The 23,139-nt window shown below is 36.8% G+C and overlaps 1 protein-coding gene across 2 annotated transcripts in view; it reads left to right on the forward strand.

Moving 5' to 3' along the window:
* Nucleotides 1-23,139, forward strand: part of TOX (thymocyte selection associated high mobility group box) — a 218,314-nt gene that overhangs the window by 161,916 nt on the left and 33,259 nt on the right. For both annotated transcript variants that reach the window (XM_040084983.2, XM_058423505.1), the window contains exons 4-5: nucleotides 11,704-11,982; nucleotides 18,711-18,941. In XM_040084983.2, coding sequence (XP_039940917.1) covers nucleotides 11,704-11,982; nucleotides 18,711-18,941 — 510 coding nt within the window. The remainder of the gene's footprint in view (nucleotides 1-11,703; nucleotides 11,983-18,710; nucleotides 18,942-23,139) is intronic.

Consider the following 23,139-nt stretch of genomic DNA (forward strand, 5'->3'; position numbering starts at 1 on the left):
ATGATCCAAATGGAAGTTAGAAGTATAATATGAGTAGACCATCATCCAAGAAGGAAAGGAAAGGTGAAATGCATCCTAGAGGTCTTCAGATTTTTCCATAAAATGAGGCAACTATTCATCCAGACTAAAGTGTTTCAACACTTTGATGAGCTTGTGAGGCTACACTGAGAAAACACCAGGGCCATTTCTTTCAAATGTTGTCGTATCAGTGGACATCACCACTCTGAACATGCAGTGCTTACAGCCTTCTCTAGCTTGGAGAATTCTTTCTAAAGCCCAGCTTTGTAGGTAAATCTGTCATGTTATCATTGTATCCATCACTTTCCTCACCATGGAGTCATCATTTCCAAAGCTTGAAAGTTCTTCTATTTCAGGGTGACTTTCTTTAGTGTCCTGAGCTCATGTTCTGTAAATTTCTTTATTCACTATTTTCTTCCTTGCAGATAGCAATTGGTTCCTCCCTAATTTTCACTATGAAACTTTCCTGTATTGTAGTGAGTTTCACATAAAACAGGTTATTTTCTTTGATTTTTTTCTACTGTCTGTGTTAGAATATGCAAAACAAGTATTATATCACAGCACATTCTTCCCAAACATTCCACTGCGCTTCCTTGGCATTCAGGGATGGAGTTAAATCACTGTATGTATATATAATCATCAAACATTGCTTTCCCAGGTGTTGGTTGCTGCTCAGCAACCAGTTGAAAGTACAAATTTGTAAGATGAAGGAAGAAAAGGGAGTTTTCTCAGCCAAATCAAGGTTATTGCTTTATTATAAAGATTAATGGGACAATAAGAGCTTTGTAATCAAAAAGAATAGACCAAATGACAAGTTTAAAAAGAAATGAGAAGTTGAATTGCCCAAAGTATTTCTTTTCAAGAAGTTGTGGGTTTTGCTTTTTTCTCTAAAGTTGTTTAGGTAAGTTGATCAGGCTTTATTAAGTAAGATATCCACATTTAGAAATATCAAACCAGGAAAATAAAGATATATTCGTAATTAAAAATATGGTTCCCCAGATTATCTTCAGTTGCATGCCAATATAGTGGACATTAAGCAAAATAAATTTACTAATTTTCATCTTTTGAGACTGCTGGATATCTGTTCATCTTCTACATAGTTGAAAATAAAATAATTGAGATTTTTGCTGTTTTGGAATTATAATATTGGACTTGGCAAGATGCAGATGGATAATTACACTGGAGATGTTAAATAGGTTTTAGAGACAAAATTGTAAATAATACAATACAGAAGAATGATGGACTTATTAGCATATCATTAAATTGCTTTTTCCCTGAGAGCCAAGCATATTTTTCATAGCTTACAGAAAGTGTCTTGCCCAGCAGTAACACATGTGCTTAACATTTGCAAAACCCACAATATTAGACAATGGCATTAAGTTTATATTGCAGAGGAAATTATGACAATACAGTTACAAATATGAGTAAGTTTATCACTTCATAACAAGATCATATGTATGAAAAGCAATCTTTTCTGAGTTAAACATTTTGCAGACCTTTTGTTTCAACTTCCATTAGTTCTATCACTCATGCTGAGAACTTACAGGGCCGCAACATAGCAACAGAAAGATTTGTTAAAAGATTCTTTCACTAATGTAGTTTAAACCATTCAACTCATTTTTATTAGTCTATTTTTTTTTAAATATTTTGTACTCAATGAAGAGTAGAATCATGTGGGATATGGTGTGTTTTTTCAGAGCTACTGGTATTAGCCAGAAAAGATCTTTTTCTCAAGGAAAATGAGCTTAGTCCAGAAGCTCACAAAATGCACAAGCCAACCCTGGAGGACTGTGGGTTTCAGGTGAATAATGGATAGATAATGAATAATGGATGGATTATGTGCACTCATAATTCCATGCAGTTTAGTACCAGGGTGTCCGGAAGTTACAGGAAGGCCCCTCTGGTTTAAGGCAACTGCTGCATATGGGAATGCAAGAGCAAGTGCAGCACCATGGATCCTACCCAGGACTGAAATTCCTGGCAAAACAGTTTGCTTAGACAGAGGTGGAATTTATCATTGGGCCTACAGGGCAATGACCTGTCTCTGCCTGTGTGACTTTGGGTCCAAAACTCCAGCTTCATTTCCATTGGAGTGGAAATGATCTATTAAATGTTTGCACAGAATGGCAGGAATTCTCATAAACTTCATTATGGGGGTAGTGAGATGACTAGAGCACATAGAAGACTGGTTTTAGTCCTTTCTCTGCCTTCTGTGTGATAGAAATTTTCATTTGAGGTTCCTTCTGCCCTGTATTTCTGTTCCACTCAGAAGACAGCCACTCCTCCCATGCAGAAACTTTTTCAGTGAAGTAGCATGCTTAAATTAAATCTCATCAAGAGTATTTTAAAAATCCCTTGTTCTAATTGATGTGCTGCTCCTTTGGGAAGGAATTGACATTTCTTATGACTGAGATTAGAGATCAGTTTAGATCACTTAGGGTTTTCCTGCAGAGATATGAGACACAAGACACCCCAGTATTGTGCCAACCTTTCAGCAGTCACAGCTGGTTTAGAGTTATTTTCTAACCAGAAGGAATTTTTTGACTTCCCACATGGACATAACTATACATTGCTATACATTATTTGAAAAGTACCCAATACAAATTCCTTTACTTGGTGATAAGGAGAGTTGGGTGGTGTGGTCAGAGTACCTTTATGTGTTAAAGCAGATACAGCAAACAGCATGTGCCAGGCAATAGTCACATTGCCCAGCTCACTGCAGGAAGACAGTTTGACATTGCTGTGCTGAACACCACAGGAAAAAACCCAGAACAGGACAGAATGGAGTGGGATACAATGGAGCAGAAGCCAACAAAGGTTACAGCAACATCACGCTGGTGACTGTTGTTGTTGGTGAGTCACAAGAGCAGAGCACTGCAAAGGCAACAGCAGCTGCCTGCATCCCCTTTTCTCTCCTGCCCTACTCCAAACACACTGTCAACGTTATTTCCAGAGAGCTAGTTTGTATTTCTAGACTTAAACATTTGATGTCCCCTGGATGCCTCTATTTTTATTATATAAAAGAAGGGGAGATAATATTGTGTCTCTCAGGCATCTTTCTGACTTCATTTCTTTTGATGAAAGGCTATTGATTCAGGTGTGTTTGAGTGAATCTGTGAATATACTGCTTACTCGGGAGCTCTTTAGCATCACTAAAGTAAATGTGAAATGCATGATTGTTTTCTTTATGCAAATAACTTCTGAAATAATAATAATAATAATAATAATAATAATAATAATAATAATAATAATAATAATAATAATAATAATAATAATAATAATAATAATAATAATACTTTTGTTATTTGCAAAAAAAAACACCAAACCCAAAAACAAACTAGCAAAAAACCCCACCACCAACAACAAAAATAGAACACACCCCCCCCCACCAAACAAACAAAAAACCCCCAAAACAACAGTTTTGTGATAATACTGTTATCAGGAATTGTGTGGTAGAATATTTGCCTTGTACCTCATAGATCCCATTTGTCTGCTGTCAACCTATACCTGCTGTTAAGCATTAGACACTTTAAAAAAGAGAAAAAGATAACACAAATTATTCACCATTAATTCTTTAAAATGAGTCACTATTAAAAGCTTAATTGTTTGCTGAGAGGGTCCAAATTAGTGGACTTTGCAAGATCAAACAAAATTGAAGATATTTGTCCAAATTAAAATGGAAACATGCATCCAGAATATACGGAATGAACATGTATGCTGCTGTAATAATAATTTTATTATCTTCAGCTTCCAGGCCAGACTTTTAATTATGACCCTTTATATCAGTGAAAACCATGTATTCAGGATTAAAAACCTATTTCTTTAACTAGTCTAGTTAAAGACTGTGGTTTGATATATTCTATGCTACAACTTTTATAAAAACCAGAGAACACTTCTAATAACACTTTTCTAATTTCATGGTTCAGTGCACAGTCAGTAAAGATTTAAATAATTCAGAAAGAAAGCCTATTCTGTTTCTTTATTAGAAGTTTGAGTCAGGCAAATTCTTTGACATTTAATAGGTTTTTAACCCTTTTAATAACTTCTTATAATGAAATTTATTGGAAGTTGTTTTAAATAAAGGGTTATTATATTAGAGTGAATAGCAGTCGGTAGTTTTTTATGATTAGTTTTGAGACCTTGGCCCTGTATGACTCAAAGGATATTAAAACATAAAGTAGAAAAGAATGTTAATAGTCACGAAATTAACTGTGTACCAAAAAATATAGAAACAGTATATGACTGCATTTTTATCATTATGTGACCATACTATAAAATTTTACAGTTAAATTTTGAGTATATAATAGCTTTAAAGGGGCTTAATATCACTTACAGAACCAGTACTATATAAAACAACCAAAGTGGTTTAATTTTTAACAGAATGATTTTGAAAAGATTAGTGTAGTAGATTTAAAGGAGGGGGGGGGGGGGTGTTATTATTTTTTGTTTAGGATTCTCTTTACATGTGAGGTTTTTGCTGTTTAATTTTAAGACTGTTTTCCTAATCAACAGAAATTTTGAGTGATCCTTTTCAACTTATTCTAAAAATGCAGTGGGTATAGCACATAAACTACTCCTGCATACGGCACTAGACTATTCCCCAAATGCCCACTTACTTTAAAACTTAGTCTTTCATTATAAAGTTAGCTGCTACAGAAGAGAATTATAAAAATGAGATGATGAAAACACACCTCCCCTGCCTCTGTTAGGTGGTGCTTTGAGTTATTCCTTTTAATGTGTTTTGAATGGTTCTCTGTGGTCATTTTGCAGTAATCTTGGCTCACATAAAAAAATCTTTCCACTTGTTCACTTTTAAGTGACAAGACTTGGTTGCAGAAATGATTTCTACTTTAACTTAATGGAAACATAAACTGGATAAATTGTGAATCTTTGGCTTTGATCATTCTGTTCATCCCAGGACAAACTGGTACGAGTACCAGTTTTAGTCACTCTAATCATTAAACCCAAACTTCCTGTCAGATTTCAAACCTCCAAATATTTGGGTCAAGGTTTTTTTCCTCTGGTGTATAAATACTGATGTTCAAGTTATCTCAAGTTTTAAGCTGTCTCATGGAAGAGCATCACCATGATGGAAAACAACAGATGAAACTGCATGGTTTGCTTTTTGATTCAGCTAATCATTAATCTAGGATCCTGACCATCAACATACATTGAAAAACCACCAGGTAGCACAGCTTCATCACCTGTATGAACTGAATGATATGTGTCTAAAATTGATATTTCTGTGTTTTTAGATACTCTTTTAAGTTTGAATGTAGGGTTGTATAGAATTATAGAATATCCTGCTTTGGAAGAGACCCAAAAGGATCATTTTGTCCAAGTCCTGATCCTGCACAAAACGTCTCCAAGAGTCATACCATTTTCCTGGGAACATTGGCCAAACACTTTTTGAACTTTGTTAGGCTTGGTGCTGTGGCACTTCCCTTGGGAGCCTGTCCATCATTTGTATGATGAATATTGCTTGCATTTTGTAGCACTAAGGGGAAAAAAAAAAAAAAATACTAGGTCTTTTTGGTTTTTCAATTGTCTTGATCATAAACTGTAACATTTCCCAAGTACAATCCCTTCTTAGTGTGCCGGTTCTCACAAATTTGGATGGCTACTTTATTGTTATCTTTTCATCTCTCTTGAAACCTTCACTTACAGAATCAAGTGATTACGTAGGAATTAACTTTTTTCCCTCTCTTTTTTAATGAGAGGAAAACATCTTGCAGATGTGCATCGGCTTATGGTAGTAGACAATTAAAATGCCTGAAATAAAAGCAGTAACGTTTCTAAGCAAATTTCACAGCTTTTCAGGGGCTTGGCTGCTAATACTGCATTTTAATGTAGTATTATTTGGGAACAGAGAAATATTCAGATTTAATACGGCACAGGTAGTAGTACAAGTTTCCTGGGAATATAAATGAGAATACTACTATTAACAGTGACCCCTTCTGCCTACCAAAGAATGTACGTGACATCTACATGTTGACTCCGGTGGGTCATGCCAGTGAAGAACGAAGCACACTGTGGGTATCTTCATAGTTAACACTTAAGATCCCCATGGATTTTCTCACAGTTGGTTTTTTTTGTTTTGTTTGGTTAGTGGTTGGTTTGTTTGGTTGTTGTTGTTGTTGTTGTTTTAAATAACTGATTGAACCACAGCTTCATATAGTCTGAAAAATTGTTTCTCTCTGACTTACCTTGACCACTCAGACAAGAAGCAAAGAACTGTCAGCCCCTTCTACAGTGGCCATCAAAAATATTCACAAGAGCATTCAGCTTGTAGAAAAGTATGCAAAAATCATTGCAAGACCTGATGATGGTAATAATGTCTGCTGTGATTGATATGAATTTTCTCAGGGTAGTGAGATATGTGAACTTTATTTGCTTCAGTGAGCAAGCCCTGTGTACTTCTCCGTATGTTTTAATGTTTTCATCTCCAGTGAATTATCCCTAGTGTTTCTTGTATGTACTTGGACCTGTTGCATTTACTTTGATCTGTTAAGGCAACCTGTCTTTCTTTTTTCATTTAGTGATAACATTTATTATAAATGAATCTAAATAGGGAGGGACAATTGGGACTTCTACAGCTTTTCAGAGAGATGTTGCCTCACGGTTATTAATTATAACTAGAAAAATAACGTGAATTATTTTGCTAACAGCACATTCCCTTTGAAACTTCCTGTCTAATGCTTCTCAGAAAAAAAATTATTTGCTTCTTAAAGCTACATTCTGGGACATTACTTAAGAGTCCTGCAATTTGACTCTCTCTGTATGGGTTAACCAGCTTGTATCAAAAAGGCTGATAATTCAGTTTGGGGTTTTTTATTGCTATGTGCTACATTCTGTGAGAGATGAAGGATTCTATCTGAATGCTGTGTCAGATGAAAATATCTGTGTTTTGTGGGCTTCAGAGCACAATATTTCAAGAAATACAAAGGTTATTGGATATCGTCCAGAGGACAGCAGAAAGAATGATCAGAGGTGCAGAAAACACAGTATATGAACAAAGTCTTTCAATCTTCAGGTTTAGTTGTTTAGTCTAAAGAAGAAAAAAAACTAAAGGAAATTCATAATAGCCTTCTAGTGTGTACAGTTTTTCTGTAAAGAAGGAGAAAAACATTCCTCATGTCCACTGGGAGCAAAGCAAAAAGTAGTAGGTTTAAATTACAACAAAGGAGATTTAGGTGAGACATTATGGAAAAAAGCCCTTTCCACTGTAAGGATAGTTAAGCACAAGAATTGCCTAGGGAGGTTATGAAGAGGTTAGACAAACATATGTCAGAAATGATTTAGGTATAGCTAATCCTGCTGTGAGATAATGTTGGACTAAATAACCTTTTGAGGTCCCTTCTAGCACTGTTTTCTGTGATTCTGTGATTAGGATACTGTACTCACATTGTCCTGCAGTGAGATGTTTCTTTACAGGGATGATATCACTGTATTCTGCACTGTATGCTTAGCTTTGTTTTTACTCTAAGCTTATGGGATAAATGATAGTCTGGTGTTTAAACCTCTTTAGCCTTATTCTTAGTACCTCAGGAGCTTTGAGTAGGGCATTAGGAGCTCATCTTCAACCAGACCGCCCTGTTCTGGTTTTGCACTACTCATGTGTTAATAAGGGACTTTGGTATACACCTTAGATTTAGGGACTTGTACTGTATTTTAAATTGCAGTCAAACACTTAAATGGCTGAATGCTCAGTTTCCGCTTATAAGCAAAATGCAAACAGGAAAAAAAAAAAAATAGCCATGAAAAGAAATGAATCATAGCTCCCCCATTAGTGAAACCAAAATAAAACCAGGCATGTTCTAAAGCTGCATATAACTCAAGTTGTGAAACATCCTGGAACTGACAGATGGAGAATGATATTAAAGTGCCAGATATTATCATTATTACCTCATCACAGAGACCACCGAAGACATCAGTTTAAGACTGTCCTTATCCTCTGTAACACTCAAAACTCTTTAACTTTGTTCTTCCATTTGGCATTCTGCCATCTGTCAGGATTTCTGTTCAGCTTTGCATTCGGCAGGAGTGGGTTTGCAGTATTGCCTCTGCATACTGAATATGGCTCCAGCACAGCTACACAGCGGTGGGCTTTGTAAAACTCCATCTGGAGGAACAAGGAATATGAGGTTTCAGATTCTGAAGTAGTTTAGAAGAAATTTGTCATACATTTTGACAGAGAGTGTGTCTGATTAGTGTTACTATTCTGCAGAGATGAGGTTGTCACAGCATCTGTGACAGGGAAATGCCATTATGCCACAGCAGTGACCTGAGTGTGTAGTTTTCATGGCTGAGTGTGTTCTTGAACCTACAGAGGAGATGGGACAGTTCTTGGTTTTGTTGATCCTTTAGGAACATGATAGTTCATGTTTTCCGCGGTGTGATCTCCCAACTTTTTGCATTTATGTGAGTAGCTGCCCATGCTTACTCAAGGAATGAGCAGTTTCCATTTTCTTAGACAATCACACTTTTTCACCAGGTAGGAGCGGGATGGGAGAAGGCAGGCTCTGCAGTGCATGGTAAAGAGGTGAGCCAGAAACCTCATCTGCAGATGTGAATCATGACTGTGGATCCCGAGTGCCACAGCTCTGTGCGATGGACTTAGACTGGCTTGTTCTCTGCTGACAGGTCCCTTAGGTGAGAGTTTCTGGCTTAGTATCTGAAAGAGAAAATGTACTGTTAAGCAAGCTTATTTGCTGCTTATACCTGGTTTTCTGAAGGTAGCCTGCTATTCATCTGATTTAAAAATTCAGGAGAGAGGTTGAATTCCAGTGAAAAGAAAAATACTGAGGTTTTTTATACCACCACCTCATTTGCAGTCCTCAGAATTTCCCTAGTGAAGGGTTCTCTTGCAAATATATATACACATGTATTTTGTATGGGGATACATTCAGTACTGTTCTGTTGTTGTTTTATTATCTGAAAATACAGTCTATGTTCAGTACTGGAGCTAAAATTGCATCACAGACTATTTAAAAATATATATTGTTTAAAGAAGACAAGCACAGAATGTTCTATATTATCTGTCTGATATTTGAAGCTCTTAAAGGAGAGATCTTCTGGAATAATAGCAGAATCAGACAATCACAGAATGAGTCAGGTTGGAAGGGACCACAGTGGGTCCTCTGGTCCAGACTTCCTGCTAAGTCAGGGTCATCCCAGAGCACATGGCACAGGATTCCATCCAGATGGTTCTTGAATATCTGCAGTGAGGGAGACTCCATAACCTCTCTGGGCAATCTGTTGCACTGCAGAGTCACCCACTCTTTCACACAGTAAAAGAAGTTCTTCCAAATACTCAGGTAGAACTTCCTGTGCGTCAATTAAAGTATCATATTTAATCTGATGGAAAGTAATTAAAATGGTAGCACTTGCTCTGCTTTTAGAGATAGATAATTTTGAAGTTCATTCAAAGTAGGAGTTTCATATGGTGGTTGTTACAATTCTAGAGTTTATAAAATCGTTAAGATGCTCACCCCTTCCTAAAAAAAGCAGCCAAGGTTGTCCATCCTTTCGTGGAAGGGTTTGTTCTGCAGCAGAAGATGCTGCCCCATGAAAACCTGAGGGCTCAGCCCCTGCAGGGTGAAGGATGCCTGGGGAGGGCACACACCCACGATGAGTGCTGCAGACAGAGTGAAGGGAGGGCTTTGGGGAGGGTTTTGCCTCCCTGTGCCCAGCACATGAGGCACTGTGTGGGTTCCCATCCCCTTACTGTTTGCCCCATGCTGGCCAAGAGGATCTGGAGACCGCCCAGCACTGCTCCACTTTCCCCAGCTGCTGCCCAGCTCAAGAGCTGGGTACAGAGCAAAGCTTCTGAGCAGCAGTTACAGCTTCATGGGCACAACTGTGTTGATACAAGTTGTCTGCTAGGGGCAGAGATAATGATAGCTTTCAAGGCTAATATGCTTGGCAAGGAGGGAGCTAATACTGGAGGGAAGGGACCAAGAAATCAGTAGTAAGTTAAAAATATAAATGTCTACCAGGATTCAAATTTCAGCCTTCAATTGATTTCATCCACTGTGCTCTCTTTGCTCGTCTCTTTGCGTGCTTTAGCAGTCATTAAATGAAGTTGGGAAAAAAGTTTGCATTGATAACTCTTTTTTACCAAAAGCTATTAATTTCTAAAATAACATAAATAAAGGTATAATTGTGATGTCACATTGTCAGAAGCCAATTCAAATGTTTTTCAGAGATACAAGTACATGTAAAGTGGTAAGTATGCCGTAACTAATGGTATTATTACTTTGATTTACTGCCAGTCAGTCACATTTATGAAAATCAATCCCCAAGCTCATAAAATAAAATAAAATATCTCCCTAAAATTGATACATTTTTACACTGTCAATAATAAGAGAAAAGGTGAAGTTACAGGTTTATCTTTACTTTTTCCTGTGTGTTACTGGTTGAAAGGTATCTTACAGATTGCTGTGATATGTAGGAGTGTGTATGTGTTGTACATGAGCAAGAGATAGGTTATAGAAGTCGTGAGTTATAAAAAGATTTTTAAAAAAGTAAAATCTGAGTGATCTTTAGACAATTCAGATGGCATGTCTTACAAAGACTGTCAGTAGAATAAATGTGCCTATGTTAATATGTTGAACCACTAACACATGTCCTTATCATAATGGAACTTACACAATGGTATCTCCTGTCAGATTCTGCTTTATACAGACATACATGTTTGTCTGCTGCACAGAAAGACAACCATATCTGTTTAATTCCAGCTTTGAATTGATACTTCCATTTTAAATCACCCACAGAACATCTTAGCTTAAATCTGAGCTTCTCTCTGATACTCTTTGCTATTTGTCGTGTTTCTGTATGAGTACCCTGAAAAGAGGTTACAGGCAATCTGCTGAGGTCTGTGTGTATGGTGCATTTGACCTCTAGACAAGAAAGGAGTTTCATCCTCCAGTGCTTTTAATTCTTATCCTTGCAGAGACTGAATCTGTTGCTTGCATTCAAATAGTATGTCTCGTTAATGCTAAGAAGCAGTGACCCACATAGCACAATGGATTCAATTGTCAATCCTGCGATTTTTGAGCTTTGCATTCATATATGTCTTAGCAGCAAATCGACTCAGAAATCATTTAATGAGTCTATCAATGCATCCTTCTTGTCAATGGTTTGAATCCTGAAAAGTCCAGTTTCTCATTGGGCCACACCAGGTGAAATAGATTTGGACCTAACACTAGATATTCAGACTCTGAAAATTCCCAGCAGTTCCCAAATCACAACTCAACCCCTCCAAAATCCTAAATTAATAAAGCAGGATCTGGAAATTACCTTGAATTTTGAGAACGTTCATGTTCTGGTCTAGGTGTGAACTTCAGAGTGCCAAGCTGTCCCTGTTTGTTAGCTTTTCAGAAATACTCTACACACAGTTACAGAAAGCAGTGCCCTTTTGTTCCCCCCCATAAAAACCCCGAGCTTTCAATGCTTTTTTTTTTGCTATTTCCAAGGGCTGAGGCTAGAGCTTGAATTCTTTATAAGTCAGTGTTATGCAAATGTCAATCATATCCTTACTATGTTTATTTTCAGTATTTACATGTTTATTTAAGTACTTGCCATTTCCTTTAAGCTTTACATAGCAAATCAGACCAACTGAGTTCTAAAGGAACAGAACACTTTATTAGTGATATGCTTAATACAGTTTTTTTCCTCTTGTAGATGCAAGATTTACGGAATACAGAAGGAGCCCAGTATAGTTCCCATCCTCAGATGGCAACCATGAGGCCAAGGGTTCAACCTGCAGATATTAGGCAGCCAGGAATGATGCAGCACGGGCAGCTGACTACTATTAACCAGTCCCAGCTCAGTGCACAGCTTGGTTTGAATATGGGTGGAAACAATGTTCCTCACAACTCGCCCTCTCCACCTGGAAGCAAATCTGCAACTCCTTCACCATCCAGTTCAGTCCATGAAGATGAAGGAGAAGATAGCTCTAAGGTAGGCTTAGATGCTAGGATTGCTATGTAAATGGATATTTTTAGGACCTGCTAAATGAATGATATGGCCACAGTTATTAAGGTGATACTTTATACATGACTGGTGATTCACTGAAGTGAATAAAGGATTATGAATATAGAACTTAAAATATCCAGAGAATTCTTCAGGCAGCTTGAGTAAATTACATCATTCCTCTTCATGAGAGCAAACTGGAATACTGTTAAACACTGAAAGGATAGTCATTCCTCTAGGACTTTAATATAAGGGTTGAGTTTTCTCACTTGCATTGCAGGGATGTTTGTTCCCAGTTAAAGATTAAGTTACTGCTATAAAAAGTATGAACAGTCTGTGAAATATGCTAGTCTTTGCTACTTGGTCACAGGATGAGTAAACAGAACATCATAGCAACCAGAACAGAAAGATCCTATGAACTTTAAAAACCTTACCTTGAAAATCTGGAAGACCCTGAACACATTTATACTTTTGAGAGGTGCTGACACTTCATCATGACATATTTAAGCTTCATTTTCATGTCAGTATAGGAACGAAGTGATAAGAGTAATTTACATAATAAATTTCTTTAAAGGATAAATGTCAATCTATATAGCAGGTTTTGCATGCAAAAATCTCCTAAATCTCCCAAAAATCCTGAAAACCTCCCAGAAATAGGCAAGTCTATTATCTTAATTTTGCAGACGGAAAAACAGACACAGGAATATCGGGACTTTGTACTAACTCATCCCTTAAACCAGGAATATAGCATGTCAAACCTCCTTAGCTCTGTTTTGTGGTCACTAGAAAATAGCAGTCCTGTTAGGGCACTCCTGCAGTGCAGTGTGTGCCCCATGCAGTGCAGTGTGTACCACAGCCATGTCTGGTGGGGAAAAGTTTCAGACTTGCAGGGAACGTGAAGAAAACATATTGTGAGTCACTGAGGAGGTATAATCCAGTCAAGAAATGTAAGTCTGATTTGTTTTAACATTATATTGTTTTTCATGCCTCAAGCTATAAAATAATCATGTAATTGGAGACATATGTTTTACTACATTTTGAATAAATTCTGATTCAAAAGTTTTATTCCAGGACATTGCCCTGATTTCACAAACTTTAGGTTTAAAAAATTACTGAATAATTCATACATTTTAAATGAGCTCTTCCTTACTAAGGGAGACTTTGGAATATAGTGATGTAAAAATAATTCCAGGCAACCTTTACTTTTTCAGAATAATTTATTTGCTACTCCTGTTGCATTGTTAATATTTTTACATTGCTGGGAGTGTGCAAGATGCTGTAAACTTCTGGAGGAAATATCCATTCAAATAATTAGGATTTCGTTTCTACTTCTATCAAGTATTTCACTTATTTAACCTATATATTTAATGTACTTTTTCACTGTAGCACTTTGTGCTGGCAGAAGTGTAGGGTTGTGGTTTTAAGCAAGTAGTTATCTGAAGCCAATGTTTTTAATAGAGAAATACAAAGAACTGCTGACTAGGTAAAACTTGGTCCTGTCTTTGTGAAAGCCAGTTTATGTAGTGTTCAAATTTTAACAAGGATGTTATTTTGGAAAATTCTCTTTAAAATTCTCTCATGCTCAGTCTAAGCAGAAAAAGATTACAAGTGGCACAATGCATGACACAAAATTAAATCCAGTGTGCTAAAGTAGTTACATTGCCTTAAAATTTTATTTTTAAATTTCACTGCTAAGAGAAAAGTTTTAACGGCTATTACATTTGGTTAATATTGACAGAGGGTTAATATTAAGTTCTTCTCCATCTAGTATGGTTTAAACAGCAAGCTTGATGGGGAGCAGATAATGCCGTGCACGTCTTCTGTGGGATTTCTTAGGGTTTCATGAAAACACCTGAGACTGGCCACCAACAGGCAGAGGGCTGGCATGCCTGATCCCATGCAATGGATCTTCTGTAGTCCCCTCTGTAAAAGATGAGAGAGGTTGAATAATCAGCCTAGGAAGTTAAGTATATTGTTGTACTATAGATTTAAGGCTCTCCGCTGTGTGTCTTTGTGTCACATTGCTCTTCCTGGAAGCTGCCAGTGAGTGCCAGGATAAGAATACTCAAAATAAACCAGTTTTCCATGGAGAACTTTCTCCCCAGATACATCAGTATCGCATTTTATCAGAGTTGCTTTGGAGGGGCCTGTGAAAGTTCTCACTCTAGAAATCCTCTTCCCAGTGAAAGAAGACACTTGTTGAGGACAGGAACAGATAGGCCAACTGTTCTCTCCCTTGTGAGAACATCTATCTTTTAACTGAATATAACTTTGCGAAATTTGGGTTTTTCTCTTTGATTTATAAACTATCATGCAGATGTGTGGCATTATTTAATAGATCAGGGCCAGAGCTCATTAGCCAGTCCTTTAGTAGGAGTGCGGATGTTGCAGTCATGGGGTCACTGTTGGAGTTTACTTCATGGAGTCAGAGATGTTCCTGCCATGAGCCCTGCGAAAAAACCAACTGCCCCTGAACTCACAGAGTCATTAACAGCAATAGTGACATTCTCCCAATTTAACCAGCGGGACAAGATATTAGGCTGTGTACCCACACTGGTCAAAAAGACAAAGTACATTTTCAAATGGAAAATCACCTCAGTGTCAGATGACCTCCCTCAGTTTATACCAGCTGAAATGTGTGAAAGAGAAGCCACTGGTCTTTTCATAGCATATTTGTTAAAGAGGTCCCTAAAAACTATACCTATTTCTGTTTAGAGAAAAAATACAGAAATCTCAATATCCTGTCCATATTTACATGAATTTATAGAAAGAGCATGGTGGAAGGTATAAAAAAATATGTACTTTACATACACATTTGGACTAAAAGTATAATTGTTGCCCTATGATTTCTATGCTTGAAGAAAATTATCATTTCAACTCAATATATATATTCCAAATTCCAGTACTGAGCTTTACAAACTGATGGAATTGTTTGTGTACTGAGCTTCTCAGATGTTCATTCTATGAGAAATATTCAAATTGCTGTAAGCCTTATCCAACACATACAGAACTAATGGCAGCAGCTGCTAAATATTTGGTAATACTCATAAAGACTCTTTCATATAGACTGTTCAGACTTCAACTGTCCTATATTTCCTTGCTCAAAGAAATGGAAAGGAGCTGCTTTATAGAGGGCTCAGTTTCCCTTCATGCTATTGCTCTAAAAGCAGGACAGGTGAGGTTGCTTGACCATAAGATCAGTGACAACTGTAGCATAATTGCAAGGTTGGATATACATTAAGAGAGCTGCTAAGAACATGGAAGTGCGAAATGTAGCCTCAGACTAAGGATATTGTCTCTGCAAGGGGTGCACATCACTAAGGCTCCTTAATTCTTCTCCTAAATCTCTTAAGTGGGGCTATTGTTAGAAGAAGAAAAAAGGGAGAACTAAAAAAACTAGTAGTTGTAACTATAAAAACATTCTAATCAAAGTGGCCACTTAGCACATGCCTTATTCTGACCACCTCAATGTTGGAATATTGCATTTATGTAATTCTTGCCATAATTCACACTGTTGAATCGTTAAACACATACTTTGCTATTGCCAAGCATAATTGTGAGCTGCTGGAAGCATTACTGGTTTGTAAATAAGTATTTCTTCATAGATGGATAACAGGGTTTTCTGCCATGTTCATTTGCATATCACTTATGACAGAAATTCAAATAATGTATTTTAGAGGGAAGATAGCAAGAGGGCTCCAAGTAGCAAGAATTAACTAACAGAAACACAATTAGTATAGAACTGCTGCAGCATATTCTCCTTATGTGGCAGAGGTTTTACAATATTTACTTTATATGATAGGAGTTATAAGTGGAATTCTGTGTTGTCTGTTCAGCCTATTATGCAGATGGTGCTTGATTAAAATCTATTTTAAACTACAGCGATTACTGCAAGATAGTGTGCATAAAACAGCTCTCCTAGCTCCATTAAAGGCTTTGGTACTATTGCAGTTTATTTTAAATATGCTTATAGACATTTTCCAAGTTCTCAAGGGACATTTAGATATCAACGATGTGCCTTACTTGATAGTTTTAAATCCTACACTAGATATTCTTGTGATCTATTATGTGTGCAACATGGTTAATGTACACTTTTTTAAAGTGAAAGATTATTGCTTTCTTGTGATAAATAAGTTAAATACATCACCATAATTAAGCAATAAGCCATGACAGGAGGTGGATTACCATGTGCTAACTACACCTCCAGGGATTTTGAGGCACAAGTCTATGCCTAGCAGAATATATATGGTTTTTATTTTATTTTCCATCTGTCTCTGCTTTGGTGGTTAGAAGTGGAGTCTATGAAGCTGATAGACTGATGGGAGCATAAGGTAGGCCATCATCTCAGCCATTTGCAAGGTTATTAGTACTGGAATTCTGGTATTCTTTTTATTTCGTTATTTTCATATAAGACAAACAGAATTTCCCCTGTGAGTACTCTGTTTTTAACGGTGGGGTTTTGAAATCTCTTGATCATTAAGACTGGAGAATAAGTTTTTAGAGCTGTTCACAGAACAGCTTACCAGAAGGTACTTACACAAGTTTCTGTAGTATATCACCTAGTTTAAGTGTAATTGAAGTAATGTGGTATCCTAACCTACTGAGAACTTTTAAATCTCATTGGTTCAAAAACAAACTGAAAGCAGAAAAACGTTAGCATATTGCACAGGTAAAATTTTAACTATAGAACTAATTATTTCAAAGTCTTCTTGCTCATAGAGTTTGGACTGGGCTTCTGAAAAGCTGAGACTAATGTTCTCAAATTAGAGCCCTAGTTAATTATACTCTGCCTGCTAGTTTTGTGTACCCTGAAGAATTAAAAAATTGCAAGGGACAAAAAGCTGGATAACTTAATAAAGGGTAGCACAATTTTGTTTTTCCATATTTTCCAAATGCTGACAATAGGCCGCATGTCTATTAACTTTGCATTAAAGTTGCAGCTATTGTAACATAATGCTCAGAAAACAAGCAACTTCATTTTCAAGTCATGGTCATCACTTTCTTGCTATTTTTAGGCAGAGAGATTCAGATTGTTCACTGTAGTCAGTTGTGTTCTGACTAGGAAAATTAAAGTTATTTTTCTCTAAATTAGGATTTCCAACCATTTTCCTCATGCAATTCCAATGATTTGAACACCTATATCTTCCTGTGCCACTTGATACGCATTATTAAAAAATAATAATAGATGGAAGTGAAAGAAGTCATGCCTAGTAGAACCTTAGCCTAGAGCATACCATTTATGCTCTTGATCTTCTCTTCTCTTAAAAATGCTTATGATGCACAGTGCTTTGGTCACGCCGACAAAAGAAAAAAGCCTTTGAACCCACTTGTAAGATCACACACCATTTCTACAGTTACAGTAAATTAAGTGATCATATCAAGAAAAGCTGCTTTGCCATGGAGCTCCAATGTGTTGAAGAATCAGGTTATTGTCCCTTTATGTGCTTGTAAGTCATTGAATCCTAGAATCATTTAGGTTGGAAAAGACTTTAAGATCATCAAGTGTAATTGTTAACTTCACACTTCCAAGCTCGCCACTAAACCATGTGCCCGGGAGCCATATCTACACATCTTTTAAATGTCTCTAGGGAGAGTGACTCCACCACTTCCCTGGGCAGCCTGTTCCAATGCTTGCCAATCTTTTTGGTGAAGATTTTTTTCCCTAATATCCAATCTAAACTTCCCCAGAGGCAACTTGAGGCCATTTCTTCTCATTCTATGGCTTGTAACTTGGGTCAAGAGACCAGCACTCACCTTGATACTACCTTCTTTCAAGCAGTTGTAGAGAGTGATAAGGTCTCTCCTGAGCCTTCTTTTCTCCAGGCTAAACAACCCCTGTTTCCTCAGCTGCTTCTCACAAGACTTGAGCTGCAGACCCTTCACCAGCTTCACTAGGAAAATAAGCTTCACTAGGAAAATAGGGTTTTTTGGTGTTTGCACAAATGCTCATGTGCAGGGCTTTTTTCAGGTGGTGCATAAATAAGGCACATGTACTTTCTTCCATACACCTTTCCCCTTTCACTCCTTTCCTCAAACCATTTGCTTTTACATGAGTAGGTACAAAAACTACTCAGCTAAATCCATATAAGTCAAAACTGATCCTTTAAAGGGCTCTAAACTGTTTATAATGGTGAAGGTTTCTTCAGACTTTAATTAGAAGGTGTGTAGGGAAATGTCTGTAACTTGAATCGCTTGGTTCACAACCAGATTTTCTTCAAATTCCCTGGAATGTGTGCCACTGGCTGTAGAAGAAATTGATTTGAACTGTAGTCTGGGGTCATTCTGGGGAAGGATGAGAATAAGCAAAAGATAGAAATGACAGTGTTCCTGCAATCTGCAGGTGGTTCATGTTCCTGAACTGATACTCAGGCTATAGAGAAACTAATTTCATTTGAATTTTCTCATTATTTTCTTGTTATAGCCACTAGCAATAAAACTTAGAAAAGGTGAAAAGATGACCAGAGACAGTAGTTATTATGTGAAAGAGAAATATAAAGTATTTAAGGGAAAATATAGCATTATCTGAAATACTTATAGTGAATTTTATACATGTGACTAATGCAGATAGTGTCAACATTTGGATTATCAAAAATAATAAGAAAAATTCCATTTCCGTATGCAAAATCCAAAGTTTTTGCATCACAGAGGCTGCAACAGTGGTTGGAGTGAATTAAATTGGCTTTTTTCAATAGTACTTTCCTAATTTTATGTTACAGGTCAACGGTGGCGAGAAGAGACCTGCTTCAGATATAGGAAAGAAACCCAAAACTCCCAAAAAGAAGAAGAAGAAGGACCCGAATGAGCCACAGAAGCCTGTGTCTGCCTATGCATTATTCTTTCGAGACACTCAAGCCGCCATCAAGGGCCAAAACCCCAATGCTACTTTTGGTGAAGTCTCTAAAATTGTAGCTTCAATGTGGGACGGCTTAGGAGAAGAACAAAAACAGGTACAGTATGTGCTGTAGCTCAGAGGCTTTGTTTCAGGAAAGTGTTATCAGGGTCATCTGAGCACTGTAGGCAGACTCTTTTGTTAGCTAGGTTGAAACTTGAATATGTACCATCTCAGGAACATGATTTAAAGAGACTGAGATAAGGAGAGTATCATTTTATTTCGTCTGTGTGAAACCACTAGAAGAGTTTACCTTGTTTTGGGATGTGGCACAAGTTTTAGGATTATATTTAGGAATGTTTTATGCTGAAATTTGTGGGCCTAGGATTTTTCAGTGTCGTTGCCTTGTGTGTGAAACTGCCACGTGAGAAGACCTTGCTGCCAAATCTGTGCAGTGGGAGCTGGCTGAGCTCCCACTTGCAGATGTTTCCTTTCCCCATGATCCCATGATGCCATAAGTGAAGCTGGGCTCACATGTGCTCCCAAATCACCCGGCTTTTATGAAAGAAGTTAATGATGTATTGATCCAAAGAGACCTAGGGTAGATGGTGGCAGTGGGCAGCCTCTAGCACATATATGGAAATCATGTCCCAAGGTTACTTCTGCTGTCCATGGAAAGCCTTGGTTCTGCAATGAGGTCAGCAGAGCTGGACCGTAAACTTTGCAGAAATCCTTCTAAGTCAGTCAAAGCTGTGTAAAATTGGGCAGCTCTGGAGGCTCATCACATTTAAGTGAATGAACTGAATCTCATTCATACACACAGTGTTTTTACAAAATTTTACAAAATTACAGCTAAGAATTAACAAAATTTTTTTCATGATTTTTTGGTATGTAAAATTATTTGGGCTTGGGAAAAAAAAAGAAGGGTTACTTTGCTAATAACTGGGTGGTGTAGGTGCATCTAGATCCTTGTTAGAGATACCAGTGTAAAAAGAATCAAGATTTGGCACTCACTGACTTATTTTAAAAAAAAAAAAAAAAAAAAAAAAAAAAAAAAAAAAAAAAAAAAAATTGTTATCTAGTATCCACCAATGGATAAAGCCAGTGTTTGGAAGGTTTAGCTGGAGGAAAGGTAACTTTCTGAACACAGGGATCAGAAAGGTCGCTTGGACTGGCACATTAGAGTTATTTTCTTATGTTGTGTCTTTCTTTTCCCTTTTTTAATATGCCCAGCAAAGGCCAACCTGAAAGAGTGTAAAATGCACATTTCCTTTGAGCTTGTCATGTGAATACTACCACCAAAATTTTAAAACCCTTCCGTAGAAATGTGTAAGAAAAGTGCATGAAACCTTAAATTTCCAGCTTTAGCTTCAATTTCCATTCATGGTTGAGAGCAAAATTTGAATAAGTCCTATGCTGTAAGAACAGAACAAAATTTATTTTCCTTATCTCTCTTGTTGTTAATTTAAGTTGAAACACAGATGAATGATGTGTTATGGAATCCATATGACACATGCATGTAAAAATGACTGCAACTATATTTTTAAGCCAATTCTTTAAAGAGTTTGGGTTAGCATATCTTTGTTGGTTTTGACTCATTTTGCCTATTTGTTATCATCTATTAAGCACATTTTTAAAATGATGGGTTGGACTCGATGATCTTGAAGGTCTCTTCCAACCTAAAGATTCTATGATTCTGTGAAAATTCCAGGCCCAAGCCCTTTCTAATCTAACACTATACAAAAATAATAAAAGATAGTCCCTAATTTAAAAAAAAAAAAAAAAAAAAAAGGCAATCCTATTTTCTAGAGTAAATTTAAACTCATTTTTTATTCCATTAGGGATCTAATAGTACAGAGTAATGGTTACAAGACATCATAACTGACTACGTATTTTAAAGGCCTAATTTTTCAGATCCAGAGCATTAGCAACTGCTATGAAACCTATGTCTCTGGTAGGAAAATTGGACTTTAAAAATACAAATTATTAATGTAGCATTTGGTATTTGGCATTGAAGAAGCTTCAGAAATTCAAAAATAGTTAAGTAAAGAAACAATAACATCATTAGAGAACTACTTTATTGATGAATTATACTTGGTGAAAAGGATTCAATTATCATAAAGCTTCTGGCTTATGTTTTGGAAGCTAATGCTTTTTCTGGAATTTAAATAGAAATATGTTTCCATATTATGTTTCCTGAATTGGAACTCCTTTTACTATTTAAATAGTAAATATAAATGAAACAGAAAGTAGAACATTATGCAGCTACTTAGAAAGAAGAATAGCCTCATGTTTTCATGCTAAAATGAAAATCTTCTTTGTTCCTTTGATCTGAGCCAATTTTACTGAAATACACAGAATTCGTCTTGTTTATTCTTGAAGAATGACTACAGAATAAATAAAAGTGTAGAAACTCAGTACAATAATGAGCTAAGGGCAGTATATGTGTGTCCAAGACTTTGCAACAAAATTTTGATAACCTGGCACATTAGACTGTAGCTTGAAAAGCTTTGTGCAGTAACCACATATGTTTTTCAAACTGTGAAGAACTATGAAAGTGTTGTTTGAGAAAATAGGATTTGAATGACAAAAAAGGAAATGGTGTTATGAACTAGCTGATGGTGGGTGCGTTACTGAGGTTAGGGGAGGGTAATGCTTAAAATGGATTGCACTCTGATACTCTTACCATGAGAATAATGCAATTTATTAGACTAAAGCAGATACCAGGGCACTTCCCTCTTATTTTATCATATCAAGACATTTGAATTTTTGAATCATATGTTCCCATTAATTTCTGTGTGTAAAAGGCCCATTTGCAAACAATGCTGGTGTGTGCCTGTATTTTTTTTGTCCAAATCTATCTACATAAAGTCAGAAGTTAAAGGGAGTTTAGTGGTCATGGTGGACTTTGTCATGGACTTCTCAAATTCTGGATAGAGTACTATAATTTTACATGACCAGAAGCAAGCGCTGTGCATTTTCCTTCATTTCTCACTGAAAATGCTTTCTAAAATTGTTCAGATTAATAAATCTGTAAATAGAAGGCAGCTGTAGCAGTGGTATGTTGAAGTACAGTCTCCTCAATGCTGTAGCCATAGGACTGGGATTTTTATTTTTTTTTCAGTGACTTTTCCAGTTCCTCTCATATGATCACAAACACTGTTTTCTCCTTAGTACTATACTTCTGTGCTTCCCATTTCTACAGCTTATCTATGTACATCTTTGCCCTTTGCAAACTTTTTTACTGCAAAGGGGAGATAAAGAGCCCCTAAGAAAGAGGGATCAGCATGCTAAATGGTTGAGTCGCTGGCTTTCAGACAGAACACTGGTTTAAACTGGGTAAAAAAAGGCTATTTAGGTCATTTTCTGTCCTTAGATGAAAAAGGAAAGTAATTTTAAATCAGTACCAGATGTGCATGTACTAAATGAACCTTAAGTTTCTAATTGGAGTCCTAGTAAAGCTGTAATAGATGTGGCAAATTACAAACAAAATGTTCTTGTTTACTTTAGTGTAACTTTAAAACTTCAGCCAAAGACCTTAATAAATGTTCTGTTATTCTAAAAATGGAATTGAATGTCTATTCAACATTCAACAAAATTAATCTCTGGTGTAACTTCAGTGACTTAACTGGAATTCTAGTAGGAATTAATTTGGCCTCCTATGAACAGCTTAGTGTGCATACTTGTGTGTGTGTGTGTGTGTTTGTGCTCCTGTGTGTTTGCTTCAACGTTGTGCTGGTCCTACAGCTGGGAGACGGAGGGATTCACCACGGGCACACAAAATTTAGCAATCAGAAGAAGCAGGTGAAATGACTGTTTGAGTGCTGTGACAGATGCTTTCTTTCAGACTGCATAATTCATAGACAGTAATATTAGCTGCAACAGTTCAGCTCAATAGCAACACCTCATTATTTTATCCCTCAGTATTTATTCCTATGGTTGACGCCTCATGAAATTACTGTTAATGTGTTTATATAAGGGCAGATCTGACACAAGTGGGAAGAATTTAATTTCCCACTCATTCTTTCCTGCTGATGTGTCCTCTTCCCCTGGTAGAAGTGGCAAGTGTAAATAGTTAATTTGCTTCAATTATGAGCCTGTCCTGCTAAATTAGAAGCAGCAGGAATATGAAGAGCCAGAATTATACATATGAGGCAGCTGACAAATTCTCTGAGCTCACAAAATCAAATAATTTACTCCTCATTGGTGCTCAAAGATGCACTAGATAAAACCTGCAGTTTATCCTTTAACATCTGATGGAACTTGGATTGTATGTTACCAATACTTAGGTAAAACTAAGTCCCTGTGCATTAGTG

Source organism: Hirundo rustica, chromosome 1, assembly GCF_015227805.2.
Source record: "Hirundo rustica isolate bHirRus1 chromosome 1, bHirRus1.pri.v3, whole genome shotgun sequence".
Classification (NCBI taxonomy): domain Eukaryota; kingdom Metazoa; phylum Chordata; class Aves; order Passeriformes; family Hirundinidae; genus Hirundo; species Hirundo rustica.